Source organism: Siniperca chuatsi, linkage group LG14 (genome assembly GCF_020085105.1).
Source record: "Siniperca chuatsi isolate FFG_IHB_CAS linkage group LG14, ASM2008510v1, whole genome shotgun sequence".
NCBI lineage: Eukaryota > Metazoa > Chordata > Actinopteri > Centrarchiformes > Sinipercidae > Siniperca > Siniperca chuatsi.
The window spans coordinates 19936096-19961994 of NC_058055.1; the positions used below are offsets into that span (position 1 = coordinate 19936096).

At 39.3% G+C, this 25899-nt stretch overlaps 1 protein-coding gene across 7 annotated transcripts in view; it reads left to right on the forward strand.

Moving 5' to 3' along the window:
- The window catches only part of LOC122888738 (rap guanine nucleotide exchange factor 6-like), a 157956-nt gene that overhangs the window by 28253 nt on the left and 103804 nt on the right, over window positions 1-25899 (forward strand). For 6 of the 7 annotated variants that reach the window (XM_044223519.1, XM_044223523.1, XM_044223521.1 and 3 more), the window contains exons 2-5: window positions 6578-6648; window positions 7969-8025; window positions 12969-13052; window positions 25561-25630. In XM_044223519.1, the coding sequence (XP_044079454.1) occupies window positions 6578-6648; window positions 7969-8025; window positions 12969-13052; window positions 25561-25630 (282 nt within the window). Of the gene's footprint in view, window positions 1-6577; window positions 6649-7968; window positions 8026-12968; window positions 13053-16281; window positions 16548-25560; window positions 25631-25899 lie in introns of those variants that run through there. The other variant, XM_044223526.1, reaches the window with a different exon arrangement.

Consider the following 25899-nt stretch of genomic DNA (forward strand, 5'->3'; position numbering starts at 1 on the left):
GTTGCACATAGTTGTGAACCTAGATCTAAACTGCTGTAAAAAAAGAAAATTTGTACATTTGTATTTTCACACACAGTTCTCAGATGCTGTTTGAAAATGAGAACTGTCTACTTTTAGACGTGCAAAAGATTTGGCCCTCTGATATATCAAATCTGGTCCATCAAAGATGTTTTATAGTAGCTTCTAGTAGTTTGTATGTTAAGACAAAGCAAACCTTGTTAGAAACGGTGCAGTGGGAATCACTGTTACATGAAAAAAGACGAATTAACAATAAAAACATGATTGTGTGTTGGTCAAATTTTACTACATTGGGGTTAGGTTTTCCATGTGTGTTGGGAATGGAGGCACCACTGCAGAGTAGATATGTTATAATACTACATTAAAATATGGGGATCGTTTCCCTAGTGTAGGCCATCAAAAACCAGACCGCAGGCACCACACCCTGAGCAGTTGAGGGCACAAGAGAGATTGACGTGGGCGGTGCAGTGATCACATTACCGTCCTCTCTCTGGAAGACCATCGTTTGAAATGACAATGCAGGAATCCCCTCCTCAGACATCCTGCTATCAGTCTGTCTGGGTCTATTGATGACCTGCTTTACACTAATCAATACATGAAAAGGGGACAGTTAGCTTCATGGACATGTGTAGTAGTAGTAGTAGTAGTAGTAGTAGCAGCAGTAGTAGTAGCACTATGTGTGTTTAAGGGTCATGCAGTAACATAAATCCATATATTTGCTATATGAGGTGCCACTGTGCAGGTTGAGCTATCTACGGGTTATCTCAAGACGTTTTGGTACCATTGTTGTTTTATGTCCCTTTACAGCAGATCAGTAACACAGCATATGTGTCATCTTTTGCTTCAAATGGATTCACCTGACCAGTCAGGTGACCTGAGGAAATGACCATGGTCAAGGTCTAGCATTGAGGTCCGAGTCAAACTTCTCCAGTCAGGGTGAAGTTGTTGCTTAACCAACAAGGCCCATTTTTCGGCACTCAAATGTTGCACAAGTCACATGAGACAAGGCAGGGGTTTAGAAAGTTGAGAGTGAAGATACTAATGATAAAACACATTCTAACACTTCTAACACTGAATGGACTGATTGAGCACTGAATGTAAAAATGTCACTTTTCACTAGTGCTGAAATGATTAAAGTTGTTTAGTTGAACGACAGAAAATATATTGACTGCAATTGTGATAATTGACTAATTGTCATTTTAGCAAACAAATGTTAGAATTTGCTGCTTTATATCTTTGGGTTTTGGACTTTGGTCAGATAAAATAAACAATTTGAAGATGTCACCTTAGGCTCAGAGAAATTTTAATGAACATTTTTTTTTACCATTTTAGGAAATTTTACAAACTGAACATTGAAATAGCAATCAATGGACTTATCAATAATGACATTTTAAGGTGATAGGTTAGCCCATACAGAAGCATTGATTGAAGATCCCCTCCATACATGTTTTAAGACATAGAAAATACTCTGAGTAATAATTTGTAATATTTTTCGTATCAAACGTTTGACCACTGGACCAAGATGTTTTCACTGAAAAGTCCTTTCTCAGTGTATGTGCACTGGAGGTTTCAAGTTTTTACATCACATTTTTGCAAGTTGCATACTGAACCACGATGGGCTTCTAAACTAGTTGCAATGTCACAAAATTCTAAATCCTGCTTGTACATACATGTCTTCAACTGAACTTTAAGGTGAGCACAGAGAAACTTTCCAGCTTAAGCAGATGAATGTGAAAACAGCCTTCTAGTGTCAAACTGTCCACATATACCATTGTGCACAGTGAAGGTCAAACATCCAAGTGAAGACACAATAAGTTAAACACATCCTTGAGCACAGGGGGACTTTAAGGAAGTATAGTTGCATATGTAGAGCTGTGTCTTATCTGGCATTAAAGGTAGTGATGTTCTCTATTATGAGGATCGGTCACATTATACACAGTGTCACTGGTGAAATAATGTGGTTGGTACTACTATGTCTTTTTGAATCAGGCATTTAATGTAACCCAGGAACACACTAACAAGCAGGGGTGAGGAGGGTATTGGAGCTGTCTCGCCTAATCTGAGCACCCATGCTAGCTAGTCGCCTCAGGCCTGTATGTCCTGATATACACACACTTGCTGTACATACACACATGCATGCACACACACACACACATGCATGCTCAGCAACATGAGTGCTTACTGCAGCAGTTTGTTGTACTCACTAACCCAGTTAACTGTCATTTGAAGTCAATACGTTCCACTTCCTCACCACCATGAACCAGGCTTTTCCATGCCTGCTCTCTGCTCACTGTTTCTGCCTCAGGATCAGTAAATGGTAGGGGTGTAACGGTACACAAAATTCACAGTTCAGTCCTCAGTTTTGGGGTCACGGTCCGGTATGTTTTCGGTACAACAGGAAAACAAAAAAAAATATTTTTGTAATTTATTTTGAAAAATGTAAACATTAAACAGTGGCCATGATTCTTACTTTAACAGTTAATGCACTCAAATACTGTCATATTATCAATAAGAACAAATAAATAACACTAATGTCAGTAATGCTCCATCATAAGACTGTTGATAATTCCTGAACAACTGCAGCTTGCGCTTGTTTATACAGAGCAGCACAACTGACTCACACACTTTGACCATATGCTTAGATTCTGTATTCTCTACTACAGTTGCATATTTGCAGTGTTAAACACTCCAATAGCATTAGTTATTGATTTGGCACGGTCTGAATCTGCAGTGAGAGGCTTCCTGAACGCTGTAGGGAGGAGGACTCGACTTCCAGTCTGGTTTTGTCTCGATCTGCTAATCAACACATTCGGGTGATGCCATCGTAAATGACATGTTTGAAGTGTTTCCGCAGACATACCCGACTTCAAGCCAACTAGCATGCTACAGCTGACAGACAGCAACTGGTGCTCTGCCAGAAGGTTCCCGGTAAAACTTGCGCTCTAGAATTTCTGTTCCGTGGGTGCGAGTACTCGACATAAACAGAATATTTTGACAGTAATAGTTTGGGTCACAGGGCGTACCGATCCAAGGAAGTCGCAAACCGAACCGAATGTCCTGCGCCGAATGGATTCAGGATGAATACATGTACCATTACACCCCTAGTAAACAGAGGTTAGAATTCTCCCTGTAAAGCAGCTGGCTAGGTCAAACTCTCTGTCCTTCAGCGTCAAACTCTTATTTAAATGGCTTAGACAGAGTGCCCAGTTTTCAGTGTCAGAAAGAGTTTGCGGTGCTTTCGTCTTAGAGGGAACTAAGTAGGTTCCTCTTAACAGTTCAGATCAGATATATCTACTCAAAAGCATGAATTGCATGAAAGAATTAACCACCATTTAAACACCCTGCATTATAACCATACTGAAACCATGGTGAGAAGAGGCTGCCTGTTTTGATTTATCACTTTATTCCAGGGAGTCCAATAGGGCGTTTCCATTGCAGGAGCTTTCCCAGGAGACCAAGAACCTTTTTGCGGAACTGAGGAACTAAACTTGCGTTTCGACCGGAGGAACCAGAGACTAAATGTAGTTCCGGTATGATAGTTCAAGGTGCTAAAATTGTCCCTGCTTCGAAGGTAGTACTTTCCAAAAGTTCAGGAACTTTAGGGGCAGGGTTTGTAGAGCTCACCGTCGCTGACTGGTCAAACATAGACGCCATAGCAACTACAACTTGTTTACCATTTCATTCAGTAGTCTAGTATCAATATTAAGACAAGGGTTGGACATTTCTTGTTGTTTTTTAACATTAAAGTTAGAAAAATCACATCATGAATGTAAAAACCTACCATCATTTCAGCCAGGGATCTCCCTAAATTGTGCAAAGTGTTCATAACAAACTTGAGAAATTTCTGTACATTCACAAGCAGAAGGAGAACCCGCACTATAAATATGTCTATTTTTCCCTCTGACATTGCTGGTGACAAGATAGCACTCAGGTAGCACAGCAGTGTAGTATAAAGTGCAAACCTGGCAGACTGGTATTCATCTGATATATTTTTTCACCTTTATCTCTTATCTCTAATGTTTAATCCTTGTCTCCCTCTCTTGTTTCTATCTTTCTCTCTTGGTATTTTCCTTTGTCTGACCGCTCGCTGTCTCTGTTCACTCCCTCCTTTCCTTTTTTTTCTCTCTCCCCCTCTTTCTTACTTTCTCTCTCCTCCTTCTCTTCCCCCATACCCTTCCGTCCATTGTCAGACATAGCCAACAACACATCAGAGGTGTGTTGGTCCATTACATTAAAGGCTCCCCAGTCCCCAGTGTTCATCTCTGCTTCCGCTGGTTCCCATTACTTGAGTTCACTAGAACATATGCCATGTTCACACACACACACACACACACACCAGAAACTACAGTATGCTTTCACAAAAGCATACTCTTTTTTCTCTCTCTCTCTCTCTCTCTCTCTCTCTCTCTCTGTGATGATTGATTCTGTTGTGTTGCTTTTATACTGCTGTAATACCCTGCAGTAGTTCCTATGTTTAATTTTTTTTTTTATTCATCTCTTTATTCTTTCACCATTCTGTTTTAATGTCTCAGACACACTGATCTGATTTGTGGAGTCTTGGCAAAAGTTTGCATCTTGCCACTTTTTTATTACAACCTTATCAAAACGGCATTAAAATGGCTTAAGGGGTTTGTATCATTTATAAGAGAAAACATATCTGCTATTACCTATTTAAACATACAATCATATTATATTTCTGTATATTTGCGTATATCTTTGAGAGGTGTGACTTATACACCCTCAAAGTACGCATAAAAGTTTTGTCTGGCTGTAAGTATTTGTATGAAATGCTTGACAATACATTTCTGACTGAAAAACAAATCCTTAATCTCCTTAAGCTATATGTAAACAAAACCAGTAGTGAGGAAATGGTGTTACAACAAAGACAACACACTGCAAATATGAATTTGTCCTCCAGGGATTTTCTGATTTATTAGTTTCAGATTAGGGCATTGTAGCTGTCCCAATTTTTTGTGCGTTCTTGCTAAACTGCAGCTGTGCTTTGGCTTTATCCTGAAGAAGACTGATTATTAAGGAAAACATTTTTTTCTTGTTTCAGCTGTCAGAAGTTTCAAACAATGGACCATCTTCTAATTGGCTGATGGACACTTGATTTTTTTGTTTAAATTTGCTCATTTGATTCAACTGCTTACTTTTAGCAGGCCATTTAAATCGTACAGGAAAAATGTAAATAAATGAACAAGTGGTAGAGAGAGATGGAGACGTGTCGTTGATTGGATTCAAACATATAGTAGACGGGCTGTACTTTAAAGGAAAAGTTCGACATTTGGGAACTATACTTTTTTTGCTTTCTTGAAGAGATTGATACCACTCTCATTTCTGTACGCTAAGTATGAAGCTACCGTCAGCAGCTGGCTAACTTAGCTTAGCATAAAGACTGGAAACAGGGGGAAACGGCTAGCCTAGCTCTGTCCAAAGGCCAGGACCAGTTGCCAAGCAACCAGCAGAGACTCCAGGAAGCTATCGGTCCCGACCAAGAAATAGTCCAGCACATACCCCCCCTGTCAAATGGTGAATTGTCATATTTACACTTTTTGTACTGATCAAATAAACAAGATGCAACATGTTAATTAGTGAGTTTCAGAGGTGCTGGTAGGCAGATTTTGTTAATTTTGGACAGAAGCAGGCTAGCTGTCTGCTGGTGGTAGTTTTATATTTACTGACAGACATGAGGGTGGTATCAATCCCCTCATCTTATTTTGGCAAGAAAGCAAATAAGAATATATCCCCAAATATAATGTGCTGATTTACTATAAACTCTTGCATTGCAATCTATAGCGTCAGATAGACTGGAATAGAAAATAGAGTAGACATGGGTTCATCTTTGTAATGAATTGGCCCGTGTCTATCTGTTTGTGTCTTTGTGTGTGAGAGCATGTGTGTGTACATAACCAGTCAGCCATGCAGTCCACCTGCTAAAAGTAGTTGCCCTGTCGCCTCAATAGCCACTGTGTTACTGAAGCTTATATGAAGCTGTTCCCTTCACACAAACACTCTGTCAGCCTCTTAATGTTTTGACAGCTGGCCCTGATAGAGTACTATTTTAAGGCCGTGGGTGGATATATCTGTGCTTGTCTCACTGTTGTCATGTGCGTACATAAGTGGAATGCCTGCCTGTCTGGTTTGAGGGTGCCAATTTGATAGGCAGTGTTTGGCATAGTCCGAGTGGCCTCTGTCAAAGTTCTGCACTAGATGTGATTTACATGATGCTGAGACATTCCACACACTCTAAACAATGAGCTAATCTTTTAAAAGCTCTCATTTTTTAAACACAAAACACACTCTCAGCAGTTTGCAGATTTTGCAAACATGTGTGTAAATATATATTGTTTGAAAAGGCAGTGGACTTTGTTTCTGCTTCCCACTAGTAGCACAGATCACCACAGCATGTGTGCATGTCATGTCTTAGGGTGCAAGAGTTTTTCCCTTTTGTGTCTGTGGAAATGTGTCATTTAATAATTTCTCTTTTTGTTCATAAATTTTTTGTGGATGGTGACATGCTCACTAATATTGACTTCATTGTCTTTCTGTCCTGCAGGACCTGCACACTATCTACTGCCACCTCTACCACATGGATGTCCTCTCTCACCTTAGGGAACATCAGCTAAGGTCAGTCATTTTCGTTTCACTTCAAAAATTAACAAACGTCTAAAACCAAAATTTAGTGTTACACTGGCTTCTCATTTATTTTTTCTGATTTTTGATTTGTCAGTGACATTATCAGTTTACCAAATTAACTTACCAAACAACGACACAGCAAGTAATGTATCTAACGTTAGCTAGGTCGTGAGTTAGCAAACTGTCACTACAGTTGCTGCTGCAAAGCTAACAGCCAGAGAGGATGAGACGGTTTCCCAGAGCGATATTCCCAACTCTCCTGCTACTATAGCAAACATCACAACAACAGCATATCTTGGCAAACTAGAAAGTAAGCTGAATGTCCGTGGGCAAGTCATTTAACGTTACCTGACACACAAATCATGGCTGGAATAGTGTTGCGTGGCCCCGGTCCGAGCCACTTTGTTTATTTCCCATTTACAGAGCCAGGGCTGTGTACAAACACCAGATTTTTTTTTTTTCAGCGCACACACTGAACAGACAGCTAGCGGATCAGGAGGAGATATTCGCTGAATTTGACAAAAAAGACGTGTATTGGATTAGAATTGCATACCCCACCTTCAAGAGTAGCCTTTAGGCCTACTTTCTGCATGAATTGTCATATATGGCACACCCTACCCAAACAGGTTTAAGAGTGCTTAGAATTTTTTTGCAAATGCCTTTTGCCCCAGGTTGGTTTTCCACCCCGGCTTTATCATTGACAGGATGTTCAGGCTGAGGTGCCTTTTAAACATTCATACATTCATACCAAGCATGTTTGAAATGTTCTGCCTTAAGTCTGGAATGTTTCCTTTGCAAGTTTGATTCAGTTGGGCAGCTAACAACAATGAGTGTTGCCCTCTTTCTAGCAAACAATCGTGTGAGATTATAATCTGAACCATTTACAAGAAATAATTCTACAATGAAGGGTTTTAGGGACACACGGAGACAGATATAAAAATCCGATAGACAGCAGTTTTTCTCACAGTATGCTACCACACCCCTGTCCAGTCATCAAGATACAATACTTGTGAGTCCATATGGCTTGTGTTCACAAACCCTGGTTCTCTTGTAATTGGGTTCAATCGACCGAAAGTCTGCTACAACTCAGACCAAAGAAAATGAAATGTATGTTGGTCTGCAGCCCGAAAATGAGTAGCGGGTGAACTTAACACTGAGCTGACAGACAGTAATGATGATGTCTAAAATGGGAGAGCTTGGTGCCTTCTGAGAAAAAGTTTCAGATGGATATGTGATGGATTGTGAGAGCTCGAAAGGCATTAGGGATGTTTTTGGAGAGAAAAAGTGAACATCTTTGTCTTTCTGTCTCAGGTCGATGTGTACCTCGGCCAGGTATGAGAGACATGAGGCTAACCACGTCCTGTTCTAGTAAGTACAAGCTCTCACACTAAGCAGGAAGTGTTCTGCTATGTTCTGCTGCACTTACTCTCTTTTTATTCAAATATCTGCTGAGGAAAGCTTTTTTTATTCAATCAGGAGTTGTTGTTTTTTCATTTTTATTACCACTATTTATCTAGTTTAAGTTTCACAATATTTTTCAAGAATGCCCTGCTTCACAATCACATAATCTAAAACATTATCACTTCGTAGCTGCCTAGAATAACAACAGTCTGTCAGTTTTGGCCACTAAGCAGCTGCACTAGAACAAATGATACCTTGCTCAGGGACACATCAACATAGTTGACTTACAATAAGTGCATTCAAACTCCACGTTTCTCTCCCAATCAAATGACTGTAAGCATGTTCAGTGCTACAGTACATATGGGGCGTTGAGGTGTAATCTGAAAAGTTGTGTTTTAAATGACTAGCCAGGTTCTTGCAACAAAGTGGGGATTATGTTTTTATTTTAGTCTTCTGTAATAAACATTGCTCACTTAATTTTTTAGTTCCCATTTATACGCTTATAACTTCTATTTTAATCTTTATTATTTTGTGTATTTTGTTTTCAAAACTGTCTTAAACTTGGTCTTAAATGCAGTGTTAAAGGATACGACTGGCAATATTCTCTATTTTTGTTATTGTCAATAAATCCTATTAAAAAGACCAAAAACAACACTCAAGTTTCTCAAGGTAAATCTTTAAAAACAGGCCTCAAATATATTGACCGATTTAAAAATAAATAAATAAATAAAATAAAATAAATGAATAAAGGAACAACATCCAGTGTTGCTCATTAATATGTTTTAAATAGTCTGTGTACAACAATGGTTTTGATACAACTTTTTAGTGGGATCACTTTAATGTTGGTTTTGGTCTTTTAGTGGGTTTTGTTGATAATAAGGAACATGTAGAATATCACCAGATTTATAATTTAAATTGGCCTGAAACAGGCTAAATTCGGCTTTGTCAAACCTGCAGATATCTTGAACCTTTGATAAACCAGATAAGGCGTATGATCATTTCAAGCAACACCTCACTTTTTCTACATACATTTCTAAACATTTGCATCTCCCAGTGTTCAAAATTCAGCAAGAAAAAATATTACAAGAACAAATGTGGATTAAGGCTGCTGTTAAATCATCCACATTATGTGCTGCTTCTTAAATAAACTGCCAAGTAAAACCTCAAGTTTTCTGCAGGAGGTGTTTTTGCATTTGAAAATGTTTTTTCTGAGGCCCACTCCAGGTTTAAGATATCATTGTCCGGATGAGAATACTGATCTAGAGCTGACGGTAATGTCGACAGATTCACTGATAGCCTGTCTGCCTTCCGTTCTGCCTGCCTGTGTGAATAAATGGATACTGAGATGGATGAATCAGATGGTAAAAATAAGTAATTTTAGCTTCATATACAGTGTGGATTTAGAGGAAAAGTCAAGAGGAAGGCTGATTAGAAGGAGAGAAGAGGAATAAGAGATGAATCGAGAGGCTGGTGAAAGAGGGAACGGAGGATGCTGAAAAGAGGAGAAAGTCAATGATGAGAATAGAAGGAAGGAAGTGGCGGCAAATGACAGATGTTAGGAGGTAGGTATATTAAAAGAGAAGACGTGAGAGGACTGCAGAGGAGGAGAGAAAACAAGAGGTGAATATGCTAAAGAGAAAGAAGGAGGAAAGGATAGCAATGTCGAGAGGGACGAAAGACAAGAAAATGATACGAGGGGAGAAGTTAGGAAGCAAGGTAGAAGAGGGAGGACGGCGGCCGAGATGTGGAGAAGTGTGAGAGATAGAGGGAGGACAGAGACAGATGAAAGGATGAGAGAGAAGTTCCACATGCTGTTGATGTATTATCATGCTCACTAAAATCACATTAGACACTCAGTGGTTTAATTTACCATCAAATAAACACACATACACACACAAAATCTCTCTCTCCAATACACTGTCCTGCCTCTCTACCAAGGGCTAGTCCTAAGTACCTTAACCCAGAACAAAGCGCCTGCCATGTCCAATTAGTCAGCTGTTACACACACACAAACTCACTCTACAGACAGCAGATGAAAGCAATCAAGGTCTCTCCAATGAAACAATCATAATAGTTAATCATGTTGGCCTCACTTAAACCCCAATAATGCAACAAGAAACTAATCTTTTTATTTATTCTTTCAAACATGATTATGTTGGCCTGCTTTTACTGCACAGCATTCAATGATAAAGAACACTAATAGCAACAAAAACGATGGCAGAATGAATTAATGATGCACGCAGTTTTAGGACTGCAACTAATTTTCAATTTTGTGTAATTTGTCAATTATTTTTCAATTAATTGGTTAATCTATAAAAATGTCCCCTCACAGTTTCCCAGCGCCAAAGGTAACTTTAAATTTCAGTTTACAATTATATAAAACAAAAAAGCTGCAAATCGTCACTTTTGAAAAACTGGAACCAGCAAATGTTTTGCACGTGAGTTCAGCCAACTTACTATTTTTTGTTTTCTTGTGTGGCCATTGTTGGTCATTGCTGTGGTCTTTTTTTTTTTTTTTTTGCTCTGCACTTCCTAGAGATCACATTTTAAAACAGTGTGTTCAGCTCTATGACATATTTTTGGGTTTATGTAGATGAAACCTGAGCTTCTGCAACTATCCCTGTTTTGTTTGTTTGTCACCATTGATGCTTCTTCTGTGTAGTACAAACCGATGAGTTCCTGCCATACTAAGATGTAAAATGTATCACCTTGTATAGTATGCACTAGTTTTTTTGCAACATCAAATGTGAAGTCTTGGAACCACATAGAGGCTGAATCACACCACCACTACTGAAATCACCAGTTTAATAAAAATATTCATCATACAATTACACTTCAATACATGAAGTGATAAGTCGCACACAAAAAACATCTTATTTTGCACATATTGCTGTCACATCTGCCAAACCAGTTATGGAAATGGCCTGGCTCGTGTTGTGATAAAGTACTCAGTGATGGTGTGCACCCAAGTGATTCAAAGAGATGGATAGTGTGGGAAAAAAATATGCAGACAGAGTATACTAGAAGATACAGTGATGGAGATGTATAGGGTTAGGGTTCAGTCCCAGTGTGGATACATATGAGTATCATCTTATAAAATCTGAGTTTACGAATTAGATTTAAAATTTGCCCAGAAATACCCAGTGAAAGGACAAATAAATGGGGAATAAAGAGCCGGTCTTTATCTCATTAGGCCACTTTGACTCTCTCTATGCCTCCAGATTAACACCAGATTTACAGCTGAGTTGCTGTGAGTTTCTTGTATCATGTTACCCTCAGCTAGAAACTAATTTGATTAAACTTCAGTTTTTTGGGTTGTTTTTTTTTAAATCAATACAGCTTATTGATTTAACACTCAGATTGAACAATGAGTGGCCACATTTTAAATCTTAATTTTCTTAACACGTGTTGTCCAGAGCTGTCAAACTGTCACCTTGTAGATAAATAATCTGTGTATTCTATCCAATTTGCAAAGTTTGTGATGAAGTGTGTAGGCTAGATGTGCAAGTGAATAACCTTTTGCAATTAGAAATTGTTAGTATACATAAATCACACAGAAGAGCTACTGTCTCCTGGTTTGTCAGGGAAGAAAAGGCGATCTTTCCATAAGGTGTTGCTCTTCCCACTATGGTGCACCTCTTATCTCCACTCTTCAAACACTCCTCATTTCTCAGTCCATGTTCCCAGCCTCTGTTTTCATATTCATAACCACAGGCACAGATACTGTCTGTTCTCCTCTGACTGACTTCTTCATGTATGATTGTGTCTCAGCTTGCTGCTGAGGCGAGCACCCAGCTTATTATGAAGTGAATTAGACTGGTGTTTGGGGTTAATAGATAAAATGTGTACATGAAATAGCATGGACAGTCACATAGCCCATGTTTTGAACTTGTTTATTTTCAGATAAAATAATTCCATGTTGCAGCTGTTGTGACTGACAGACTAGATTACGTGACTCTTTCAGCACTGTTTATTCCTTTTAGCATGACTGCCTGCCTCTAATGGATTCTCTCCACCTTGCAGTGATGGCACATTATATCATGGATTTATAGTGCTTGGCACTATAAGTATACATTCATGCTAATGCAAAATGCAGCAATGCAGGGATTCCAAGCTTGGATGTGCACTTTATATTTTCTTTCAGACATCACAGTCTTCAGTTCTCTTTACAGAACTCCTACATTTTTCAAAGCCTTGGATAAAATGTCACCCATGAATCCTGGCTTGCAGTAAATTGTTCTTTCTAATCAATTCAGCCATGTATGGATGCCCAAGATCAATAGCATAGTCCTAGGTGTACAAATTGTCTCACTAAGTCATATAGCTAGCTATGGCGACACCTGTAACGAGGCTGAGGTGGTGAAAAAATAACAAGAATTGATCAGTTTTAACCTCAGGAAACTTTTAATCTCTCCAAAAACCCGGACTCGTCAGATATACATGGCTGAACCTGTTGTAAATTAATGTTCTTCACCGCCTCGTCTGACTGATGACACATGATTTGATTCTTATCCTTATCCCTAAAATATGTTATTCTTCGTGCTGCTATTTTGCTGCCAAACAGGGGCAGATTCAAACTCAAGGCACTAACCTGGCATTTATTAAAATAAATAAATAAAACTGCAACTAAGAGCCTTAAGAGCCTAATAAACCAAAGTAACTGGGGTGTTGAATACAACAAGTGAATCAAAAAGCACATGTGAGAAGGAGAGGAAACCTTATAAGTCATACAAGTTAATTCATTCTTAATTGTGAAATGTAACAAAAGTTTAAAAAAAAAAGGGAATATTCAAAGTTGACATAGTCCACGATTCTAACACATTAGATTATGGTGGTGTTATGAAGCTGCAGACTGCAGTGTTTGACTGTTGCAGTGTTTCACACTAGTGTGTTCTTTCTCTCTGTTCCAGCCCAGACAGCATCGCTACCTGTTGGTACATCCTGCTCTCTGGATCAGTCTTTGTCAAGGAGCACATGTACTTGGCAAGGTGTTGGTATGTACCAATCACCAACACACACACACACACACACACACACACTGAAAACGAGAGAACAACATCATGATGGGGTAAGACAAGAAGGTGTCATATATAGTGAGAGGATGTGGGATTTGTCTGACATTACACATGAAACTACCTTATCTTGTCATCTTGTCAAATGGGAGTGTGTACGTGTATTTGTGTGTGTTTCCGTGTGTCTTTGTGTTTATCTGTAACATGAAAGGGGAGATGGCATGTCAAAGAGCTGTAAGCAAGGTATGAAAAGACAGGTTTTACTGACACGTAAGGGAACGGTGTATATATACCTGCACACGCAAAATCACTCACACTTGTACATCACACTAGATTTCTAGTCTCACATGATGTCTCACTTCCTTCAGCAAGACTCAAAATGAGGCAAATGTGGTACTGTACCTCAGATGTGACCTAGTGAACACTGACTTATTTTTTCAAGAGAAAATCAAATTTAAGTAGATGTGTGAGACTTCGTCTGCCCGCTCTGCCTGTTGCTAGCACTGGCTAAGACTTAAAAAACTTGCGATTTGTTGATTTTGTTTGCTAAATTTAACCACAAGGTTTAGAGGTTAGTCAAACAGGAACATTTTACAAAGATTTTTTACAGACCACCTTATCTGATACACAAATATAAGCCAAATATGTTTTAAATTATTAACTAAATACCAAAAAATACAGTCTGACGCAACCCAAAACAAGAGCATTTTGACATAGCTTCCCCGCTGCCTGCTATTTATATGTCGATTATATATAGTCTTCGCTTGCTGTCTTGTTGTTGCTTCATCTCGTGGTGTGTTAAGTGTTATACTAGAGGACCACAATGGAAATAAGCCTTCAGGCTTTATTGTGTTTTCATCCTCTGTGATTTTTAATGTATGTAATGACTGCAGTGCAGTGTTATGTGTGTGTTTTTTTTTTAAATAATTAATTAATTCAAACACAACAGCCCTGCAATAAATCCTAAAAATGTGTTGCTAGTGCATGAATTTAGTAGTCTAATATTGATTAAGCTTTATAATTTATACAAAATAGACTTATATGCAGAGTCAGCTGTCAGACACGTTAGAAAGAAAGAAAGCTTGCTGATACTGGGCATTGAAAGACTTTTTGTAAGTGGGACCTGCATGTCTTGACAGTCAAGAATCTTTGTTCTGTCATTGGTTGATGAGGGAGGAGCTTTGAGATCTGGGTGGAGATTCATCTGGAACATGATGTGGGTGTCTGATAAACCCATATAGTAAGAAAATATCAGGTCCACCTCCTCCACCTCAGAATGCCAAAATGAATCCTATAAATACCTTAAACAGAGATGTTGCACCTGTTTAAACAATGGAGTTGATTGTAATAGGGAAAACTATGACAGAAATTGCTCGAGGTCACCCCTCAGCCCCATGTTTACCTTCCCTCTGTTGTTGTAGTTGGACTGAAACAGAAGCAACACATGCCAGAAACGGAAAAGAGGGGGCAGGTACCTTCTGTTCAGTAATGTCTAAATAAAAAAAATATGAGCTTCACCTGCTAAAGGCCCTTGGTCATGAATTGAGAATGATGGATGAAGTATGGTCTCACATACCAGCATACATTCATATTAGCAGGGTTCGTACCGGTCGGGGAATTTCTGGAAGCAGTTTTAGTGAGTTGTATCCCAAAGAGGAATAGTCAATTTACTGTATTATTTCAGGATCTAAGTGAAAGTCATGGAAAATTATGGATCACTTTACAAGAATGGTCAATATGAATACAGTACATTTTTCACTTGTTTTGACTTGTTTCACACATATGTTGCATTAGTTGGTGGTTTTCACCCAGTTTTCTGCAGTGTAAATCATTGTTAGCCCCTTTAAAACATTACTAGGGGAGTAGAAAAGAAAAGAATAACGTGTTTTGGGTCATAAAAGATCAAAAGTGCATGCCAAAAATTTCACTGATTAAATTCTTGTACATGCCAGTTTGTCCATATAATGAGATCAAAATGTATTCCTTCCTGTAATTGGATTTTTGCTGCACCAAAAGTAATTGGATAAAGTAAGGAATTTTAGTGTTGTGAATTCAGGCAGTTTTATCACATCCAATATTTATGGGATTGGGGTGTATGGATTTGTTAATATGAACATTGGTTCTGTTTTATGGCTCCAATTAATGATTATTTTCATTATCGATCTGCAAATTACTTTTTTGATGAATCAAATTATCGTTCGTTTGGTCTATGAAATGTCAGAAAATGGTGAAAAATGCCCATTGCTATTTCTTAAAGCCCTAGGTGACATCTTCATATGTCTTGTTTTGTTCAACCAACGCTTCAAAACCTAAACATATTAAGTTTACTATCACATAAGACAAAGAATAGCATCAAATCCTCTCAACTGAGAAAGCGAAAATAGGGAAGGTTTGTCATTATTGTTTAAAAGATTGTGATTAACGATGATCAAGTTAGTTAGTTGCAGATTATTGACAGTTTATTGTTTCAGCTCTACTGTATCTCTCCAACAAATAACAAAAACAAAACTGTGCTACCTACAGTACAGTAAGTGTCCTTAGCTAAGATGCTGGACACCTACCTCCTCTCTCACTGTTTAAATGGGCAAAACTGAAATTGAGTAAATAAAACAGCTGATGCAGTTGCCTGTAGTGAAGAGTGACTTTTTACAAGCTATATGTTGAAGGAACAGATAGATAAAAGTAGCCAGTGTGACGTTAAGGCAGTTTATCCAACAAAAGCAACAACGCAAAGCACCAACTGACCAACTGTAGCAGAAAGAATAGTTGGGATATTATCAATAACCTCAGGGCAGCTAGCACTGATTGTGTGTGTGTGTGTGTGTTCATTCCAGTGTGGGTCAGTTGATAACAGAGTTGAGGGTGGGGTGGGGGAAGGTTGGTGCCCTACAAAGGACTGGAGGGTGTGTATGTGTGTGTCTGTGTGTTGGAGTACAGGGGGGGGCTTGGAAAGGGTCACACAGGGAGCTAATAAGGTGTGTGTGTGTGTGTGTGTGTGTGTGTGTGTGTGTGTGTGTGTGTGTGTGTGTGTGTGTGTGTGTGTGTGTGTGGAATGCGGAACCCCTGGCAGAACAGTGGCTGGCCATGTGTTCCTGAGCAGCCTGCCCGCCTGGAGCCCAGAAACACATCCAGGCAGGAAATGAGCAGGCTGCACACACACACACACTGTCGCACACACACACCTCCCTGGAGCCAGCAGACAGACAGACAGACAGAACAGAACAGAGTAGAGCGGGAGGGAACGCACACTCCTCCCTCAGTTTAAGTCAAACTATAAGGCATGACAGTCACCTACTTCTGCTTTCTGAGGAAACTTTTCACTTCTTCACAATCTGGAGTATAAAACAAACACACTTGGATCTAAACCTGGATTACTGGAATATTGTACTTGCCCTCTTCTCGTTGTGGATAATATGCTGGATATCATTTCACTTACAAGGAATCCAAAGAAGCGGACCCCCAAAATTCCTGTTCCCGGTTAGTGATCTGGAAGTTTTTGTTTCTCATTTGGATCTTTGAGTTCAGAGACAGTTTCTGTAATGTAATGGTGATTGCGGGCTACTTCAGTTGAGATTTTTCAAAACTCCCTCTCTCTTTCTCTGTGCATTCTTCAACCCAGTGTGCTCCATTTCCTGCCTGCCATCATTTAACCAACTAGATAGCCAGGAATTCCCCACGGCGCTGAGGCAGGATAGCTTAACACCACTGGGCCCCACAGCTCTGAAAAACACAACGCTAACTCCTGTGTGTTGTCCTTTTTTATCTACACTGATTATCTTAAAGAGAAACAGACTTCTGTTTCACAATACAATCAGCTAGGCTCTAGGTTAAAATGTTTGTGCTGACAAGATTTAGTTGTTGGCTATTGGTTATTAATGATTTAATGTGCAGTGAAGAGTGACAGAAACAGTAGAATAGGACAGGACAGAACAGGAAATAATGTGGATCAAATCCTGATTTGGGTGCATCACAATGTCAGGAGCACATGCTATGTGCGAGACCAAACTCTATATTTGTTCTTTATGATATTACGAATGCAGAAATAGGGTTGGGTTCTGATAGCCAGTTCCATTTTGGATCCGGTTCCCGGTCTGCAAACTATCTGGATTTCTTAAGCTCCAACGCTATCAAATCTGTTATCCAAGCTTTTATCTCTCCTCATTATTTTTTATTGGCAAAGACAAATGTTGAAAATATGCAGGTAACATTAGCAGGCTTCTTATTTATAGCCGGCGCTGACTATTGCTTTCACCGATTATAGTGAACAACGTTGCTGGCGGTAGATTATATCAGTGGTAGCTAATTGATAGTAATTCCATAACAGCTACACTGAAACTTTTGTCTGTTGGTTAATATGCTCTCTCAAAGTTGCTGACTGTACTCTACCAAAGATTGTTTGTGAGTGAAAGGACACATCACTCTACGACCACGAGTGAACTGTGTTTTTGTAGTTCAACAGATTGCCGACTCTTCTCTAGAGAAATTATGTAGCTGATCGCAGCACATTAAATACAGCAGTTAAACTTTCTATGCATATCAAATCGATATTTTGAACTCATTAACCTCATAGTTGTGAATCACGACCTCCGTTATTTGTATCAAGTAGTTTGTGAAAAATCCGGTGTAAAAGTCAGTATGATACTGCTGTTATTTCAGTGTGTCAGAACAATCAATATCAATAAACAATCAACATTTCATATCTTCTGCTGCTCCTCGCATTTTCAGGCTGTATCTCAGAGTTGTGAAAATGAATTAGGCTAAATGTTAATGTTAATGTTGATTAATTTAGTAGCTACCACTAAAAACTGTAGTATTTCTAGCTTCTTGCCCAACAACAGGGGATCACAGAGCTAAACTAAATCTTTGAGTTGTAGTTGTTTATATCTTAGTTAAAATAGTTACTTAAAAAGTATGACACTAAACTTAATTAGATTCGATAAGGGATTCGAAATGATTTGGATTTGATGAGTGAAATTGATATGATATGATTGAAAATGCTATCGAACCCCAACCCTATGCTAGAAGAAGGATTGCTCATATATCAGTGTGTTTACCACAAATTTGTTTGAAACTTCCTTGAAGCTCCACAAGTAAAACATTGACAATGCTGCTCACTTTTCATCAGTTTTCAGGGAAACTTGCTGCGCTACAAGAAAGTAAAGATTAGAGCAAGATAATCTACAGTAGTATGCAATGAATGTACGTTCAGCCAAGTGTGAATGTTATCTCTCTCTAAGCTATGAGGATACTTTAACTCACTGCATTAGAGTTAAGAAGCAGCTGTCGTTGGTGCTCTGTTTTGCTCTAACATGCTGAGGTTTGAATGAGCCCCTTAACTGATCACCCTGTTGTTTTGCAAATGAATCGTAATGTTTCTGAATGACCCACTACGTCATTCCTTGGAGTCTGTCTGGCTGTTTTATGTATGTGTGTGTGTGTGTGTTGGTGGTCGGTCTGTAGTGTTGACTGCTGGCCAGCTCTCCAGTCTTCTTTAATGTGTGTGTGAGTCAGAGTGGTCAATGTTAGCCAACCAAACACTGAAATTGAGAGGAAGAACAGCCAAACAGAGAACTGAGAGGTAGAATAATCTGTGTGTGTGTCTGTGTTAGACTGTGGTCTGCGGTTTTCTTTCTTTACTGTTGGTCATCTTTACCATGGAAACATGGGTGCCAAATAGGCACGGATCTCTGTTTGGGTTTAAATTTTGACCAAAGCACTCTCAAACTTTCTATTGACTCAAATGACACTCTTAAAGATTGCTGCCTGCATACTGTGCAGCATCACATAGCTTGTCATTTTGGAAGCATTGCCAAAAAAAAAAACTTCCTAGAAGTGCAGAGTTTAGAGCAAGCGGACAGTTCATTTGTAGGATGTTTTGCAGACTAAGGCTGCAGTGAGAGCAACTTTAGCCCTGCATGAAAAAACGCAGGCCTCTCATTCATTTGGATTACTTTGTAACGGGAACTCTCTATTTCTACTGTTTACCTCACAGTCATTGTGAATAACTTATGAGGAACTTTCCAGAATTGGAAAACCCTGTCAGAGTATTATAAACTGCTGTGTAGTGTTTTCACGTAGATTTGATACTCAAACTGGGCTTCCTAGACTTCATGTCTCACTAAGTAGTTGGTCATTAAATTGGTCCATAAATGTGCTGTTGACTTCCAGTAGCGGCAGATCTGTAACAAGTAACATTCACAAAACACAAAAAGAATCAGTGATTATTTTTTGCTTTTTTGTAATAGTTTCTAATACCTTTACAGAGCTACATAGGCAACAGCTGTAATCCTGGCAACAGTTTATGTGGCATCTTTCCCTGTCACTGTGTCCTTTAGCAAGTCATTTAAAGCTCCAGGGTTGCTGCACCTCACTGCCATTGCACTCCAATCATTCTGTTAAAAAATGCACATTAAATGGATGTGAGTTGAATCAAATTCTTAATTACACCAAAAGAATGATTAAAATATTCTAAAACATAATTTATACACCACACCATACCATGCTCAGACTTGCTCAGTTTAACTCAGACTTTAACATTTGTTGACATATCCAAAGCCTATTTGAATATTTATATGAACTCTATTCTCATAGTATTTTACTATTTTTAATAGACTCCCTTTATCAATATTAGTATTTTGCACTCTTGGTCACATCTCTGGGCTTTTGATACCAGCTCTGTGTGTGTGTCTGTGTGTGTGTGGCCTTAGTTTCTGTGCCGGCTGTCATGGTTTATTGCCCTGGGTGCTGCAGCTGTCACTGGACCGGGGCTGAACCTGTTCTCCCTTCTGCCAACAACTTGTTTCTGCAGGAAAGGAGGGGAGAGAAATCATCACCTGCTGAAATCCAGCACAGATACAGCTTCAGTGCTGTAGGACGAGCTTTCCATTCCATAGAAAAACGACTTATTTGAAAACAAAAAATCCAGAACTTAATAGCTCATCCAATCAAATGTTGCTGTAAGAGCAGTAAATCACTGAAAGTTTTTGTCAAAGGTATAGGGTCCAAAACATAATTGTTTCAGTCATTTGAAATAACCTATAGGTTGGACATACTGTGGGGATGCCAAGGTAGTGGTGTGGTTTTAAAGAAAACAGAGATTAGTTTCCATCATAACAAAGTTTGGCTATTTGGCAGGTAAGAAAAACTAATGCTTGTTTTGAATCGTCTGGTGTTGGTAATTTAGAGTATTTTGGTCTGATTGGATGAGTTACATATGTTTTTTTGCTCCGTAATTGCAGGAAAGCATTAAAATGCTCTTTCCTGTTTCTTGTGATTTTAAAACTCATCTGGCACTACCTGAACTGTGGGATATTGTTTCATGTCATCATCCATCTGATATTCTAAGAAGTTCTGAACATCATATAGTGGTCATTCAGTACACGCTGCACATCATAGCTCTAGAAGATATTTTTTATTTCTGCATTAGCTAGGTGTTTTTTTTAGGGGGGAACAAGCCACATGTTTTGCATCAGCTTCTTCAGGTTTGCATCAACAAACATGTTCACTTCAAATAAAACTTATTTTATTTCATGCACAGGTAAAGAGTAACTACTAAAGGACTGGAGTGCAGTGAGATCTCAGCTACAACAGTGACTTTCCTGCACACTACCAGCACTATATGTAGGGGAAAAAATTGTGCAGGAGTGAAATTACTTGTAAAATAAACTCTACACTGACGCCATGATTCATGGTCAATACCTTTATGAGCGTGTTTGTTTGACAAGTTCATGAAACTCTAAACCCACTTTTATTTTGTCAGACTAAAGCTTTGGCCATAGTTCGGTTTTAGAGGTTTGTCTTATTTCCTCTGAGTCACAGATTCACACCAGCTGACAACAAAGAGGTATCAGATCTCAGTTCAGTCAGGGCAACAACATTATTTGGTGGGTACACACATATGCACACACACACACAAACTCATTTACTCACTAAGAGTCGACTCAAGTTTGTTGATTCTTCTACTTTTGTGGGAATGCAGTAGGTCAGAGAAAGAGAAAGGAACAAACATGGGAATCTGCACTGAGGTGTATTTTAGATTTTTGTCCACACACATACAGTAGACATACAAGTCTGCAAATTCTAGTTCTCCTCCGGCTCCTTTATTAAGAGCAAACTGTATTTTTCCTTTGTTTGTCTCACACAGCCTTGCTCAACACCCTGTACACACACACACAGACACCCACACACAGTGAGGAGACAGGCTTGGCAGGCTTTGTGCGGCGCTGACAGGGACCATGCGTCTCGCCTCAGTGGAGTGTGGAGAGATCTGTCAGAGTCGGGCTGACCTCCAGGCTAAGGGCTCAGAGAGAACTCTGAGCCCAGCAGACTGCATTCCTCCCTGGGAACTCTTAAAACCATGCCTGGGTGTTCTTGTTCTGGTTGGACCTGTTGTATAGATAGCATATGAATTTTGTTGGGTTTATTCATTCAATCACTAGGCTTTGTGATGTAGGACCGCATGCTTTTTTTGTTGTTGTTTTTCTTATAAAACCAGTTCCGAATATTTAAAGAAACTTGATACTTATTTAAAAAATAACCAGAACAACAAAGAAAACACAATTCCTGGGGTTTGAAACAATTTGGGGAATTTCAGCTGGTGGACCTGGTGTTCTAGGCCATGTGTTAGCAAGATCTCCCTCACTGACGTGCCATTGACAGATGACAGTAAACCCCTCGCAGCTTTAGGAATGCTTTCTGCAGCTGATACTGACCTCTGACCTCAATGCAGGGAGGCAAGCGAAAGCAGAATTTCGCTAGAGGTTGGCAATAAAATATCACTTAAAATATAAATATATATGATAAAATAGCAATATATACATGTTGAAAGTATGAATATTGTGTTGAAATCCCCTTTGCTTCATTTCAGTTGCTTGAAAAAGCCCTCCCTAACTAGTGTGCTTCTTTCTCTGTCAATGCTATAAATAGTATTAAAATAAGAAAATTCAATAAAAGGGATAATGGCTGGATTCACCTGACCTGTGCACTTTATGAAAAGAATAAGTGTTTAATATTTTGTACATTTAGTGAATAATTTAGTTTCCTGTAGAAAACCTGATATAATCCTTTTAGCCTTAATTGTGTTGCCAGAAAGCATTAAGGCTGTATCAGCAGGGATGGATGCTCTAAGCTGAACCTCTGTTTCACCTCATTTGGGGGAATCTTGAGTATGAACATGTGGATATACACAGTGTATCTGAGTGCATGTGGCAGTGAAGTGTCAAATAAATCCACTCACAGGTAATTTGGCCCTAGTTCAGCTACAATGAGAACGGTTTCAAGCAACAATATGGTCGTAGTTTTCGTCTAGTGGCAGCTTTCTTCAACTCCAGCCACTGTAGAAAATCAGTGAGGTGCACCAAAGTCACTGATTCTGTCCGTGCGAAGAATAACTGCTCATTCAATTTCAGAAAAAAAAGGACTTTCATCATTGTTTCCATCATCAGAACACATTATGAAGACAGGCTTTCATCTGGGTCCTAAATCAAGAGGCTGAAATTGTGAGAGTAGTGTCTGCGCCGGTGTGAAACTATGATTAAGGATGTGATGAGATGAAAGTTTGACCCAGAGAGAGGAAGAGCCAACAGTACGAAGAGAGTAAGAAAGGATGAAAGGGAATGCAGAATGAGATGAGTAAGAAAACAGCAAAGCAGAAAATAAAATGCTAAAGGGAGAGAAGTAAAGTGGACAGGACATGGGAAAGGAAGCAAAGGACGAACAACAGGAAAGAGAAGATTAATAAATGAATGTAAATAGAGTGGGACAGATGGAGGTAGAAAGGGGTCAACAGAAAAAGAAAAAAGTGAAGGAGCAGGGCACAACAAAAATAGGGAAGGAGAGAGCGATCATGTAAGAGAGTGTGAGAATGTAACCAGAGAGGAGATGTGAGAGTGAAAGTTGGCTGTCTCCCAGCTCAGCACGCTTCCATAATTAAAAACAGCCGCTCCTCCAGTCCATAAACAATGCTGAGTCGCCAGTTTTTAGCGTGCCAAAGGCAGCGAGACATGTTCACAGGCCAGTCTGTTCTCAGGGATCACTGCACACAGTGATTGAGCTGTTCCTACGGGGTATCACTCACACACTTAGACAGGACATGGGAAACACAGAGACATGCATAATTACCGTGTGCATAAACACAGACACACAGTGGGAGGGAATTTTCAAAGATGTGTAAAGAAATGTCTCAAAATTCAAACACATTTTAAAACACCTGTTTTTTCTTTACATAATTCCACTGTCACATGCCGACGGACATAGGCTGTAGAGGCACATGCAGAGACTGTGTACAGTATTGCATCCACAAGTCTCAAAATGAACTTTTAAATGATCCAGATGAGAGTCAATCAGAATAACTTCTTGCCAACTAGCATAACTGTTAATAAATAAATTAAAAAAGAGAGCTAGAGAGAGAAGTTCAAACCCTACTTTCTCAACTCTGTATAGCTGGCAAATCACTGTGTGAAGTCGGTGTGAATGTCAGATTGTTGGTTTCAGAAAGTTGCCCAAATGGTTGGACACAGCCCGCATAATCCGACGTCGGAAAGGTGGGTGGGGAGGGGGTTACTGAAGCTATTCGACCATCCGACAAGCACTTCAGACGGAGGATACTGGCAGCTTAAGAGTGTTTGGGCTTCACTATGTCTGTTATCAAGGTGACTACTGAAGCATCACATTGTGCGCTGTGCACTTACAGCCCCGGAGCTGAAACAATTAGTCAATTAATAGATTAGTCGATTGTCTGAAACTTTATCTGCAATTGTTCAGATAATTTCACTTAATCGTTTAATTAATTTTCCAAGGAAAAATGCCAAGCATTCCCAGGTTCCAGCTTCTCAAATGTCAGAATTTGCTGACTGTTTACTTCACATCAGCCTTCTGAAATTTGTTTAGAATTCTGCCCAAAATGCTTTGCTTCTGTTTCCTTCAGACTGGGGCTGTAAAGAGGAAGGCTGACAGAAAAACCCTAACAAAGGGTTTTTACTGTAACCAACACATTCTCAGAGTGAACTAAGACATCATGCTCCATGTGACAAGTGTAGAGCAGACTGGCACACGTGGTCTCACCACAGCATCAGCTGCTCTCCTCCTGCTTATCAGAGGACACAACAGCCAACCACCCAGCCAACTGGGGCTAAACCTGTGAGGCCGGCAGACAAAAACTCACATTGTTTGATCCTGATCTTAGCTAATCCAAAATGGTCCTTGTGAATAAAGCAGCTTGACACTTAGAAGTTCAGTATGTTAATTTCTCTGAGCAGTTGTCATGAAGTGGAGAAGTTAGTGTATATGTTGACATTTTCATAATTTTCCATTCTCATCTGTGACACCAAACAAATTGCAGAAATTGCAGTTAATTAAACAAAATATGTTGATTCTATGAAATGCAAGCAATCTCTTTCTATTGTGTTATCATATGCTATGGTATCATATTGTTCCAAAGGTTTTTAATCCCAACACATTCCCCATAACTAATAAAATGCATGTAAATTTGCTTAAACATGCAAACTGAAATTTTTGTTGTCAGTTGTAGCAACTGATTTGAATGACGAATGTCAGCACCAGTTAGCTTCTAACAGGAGACTGGGAGAACTGTAAATGTAAAAGTTCCCAACATGTCTCTCTAAGGATTAAATTTGTTGTGGTTGGTTGGTTAAGCACTGATTGTGTTTTTAGTCCCTGTGGACTGTGTGCAGTTATGTTGAGGTGTCGACCATGAAGGCTTATTGATTGACACTCTCTTTTCTTTCAGTGGTTAGACCTGCACCACAAATTGATGGTACAACTGTACTGCTCTAATACCAACAGAGCCATGTCACAGACTGCTACATGCTCTTAGGAAAACTCATACATCCTTGTTTCTCTGACCTGTATTTGATAAATCTAGTGTCATAAAGTATTGGTGGTAATGCTTTCTGAAAGTATCTCTTCAGGACACCTTTAAAAATGTGCAGTCCATAACAGAAAATTAAAGCCGCTTGAATCTGTGAGAAATTCTTATGATAGGTTATTGTTAATGTTTATAGGACTTATTGTTGTTGATTGACACCCATTGGCTGGGATTGAACTGAGTTATATCTTAACTGATTCTCTCTATGACCAACAGTCAGGGAGTTTTTACCAAATGTTGATGTCTGAATGTAGAGTCAATCCTCCAGTTTACATTAGTATCAGGTAAACAGATGCTTACTGGTACACATCACACCAAACAGATGTTATTTCTCATGTAGTGTAAAGACATACAGTATCTACACGAACCCTTGGTATCGTTTTACATTTAATCCTAAAACAGCTTAATTTTGATTTAGGCAATTACTGCCATTCAATGGTGAATAATGCTGGTGTCCATCTGTGGGTGGGCGAATGTGACTGACTACATCTGTTCCACTTTTTAGTGTGTGAGAATTGTCTTATCTTTACCTTTGTTTTTTTCTGTTTTAACCCTTATTTTGTGTGTGTGTGTGTGTGTGTGTGTGTGTGTGCGCTCTCTCTACAGTTTTGGCAAGCAGCTGGGGGGCAGACGAGGCTGTGAATGCATCACTTTGGAGCCATCAGAAATGATTGTGGTGAGTAGAGACACTGCCTCTCTCTCCTTTAGACTCCCCCTCTCTGTCTTTGTCTCTCTCCCAAGCACGTCCCTTTTTATCCTCCCACTTCTCCCATCTCTTTCCATTGATATTATTCCTGTTTTTCCATCTTTATTTGATGTCTGTGCCACCTTTTTTCCCTTGTACTCTTCTCTTTCTCATCCGTTTTCTCCCTTTCTTTCATCTCTCTCCCTCCTCTTCTCTGTCTCCCCCATCTCTGTTCTTTCCCTTGGTGTTCTCCCCCCTCT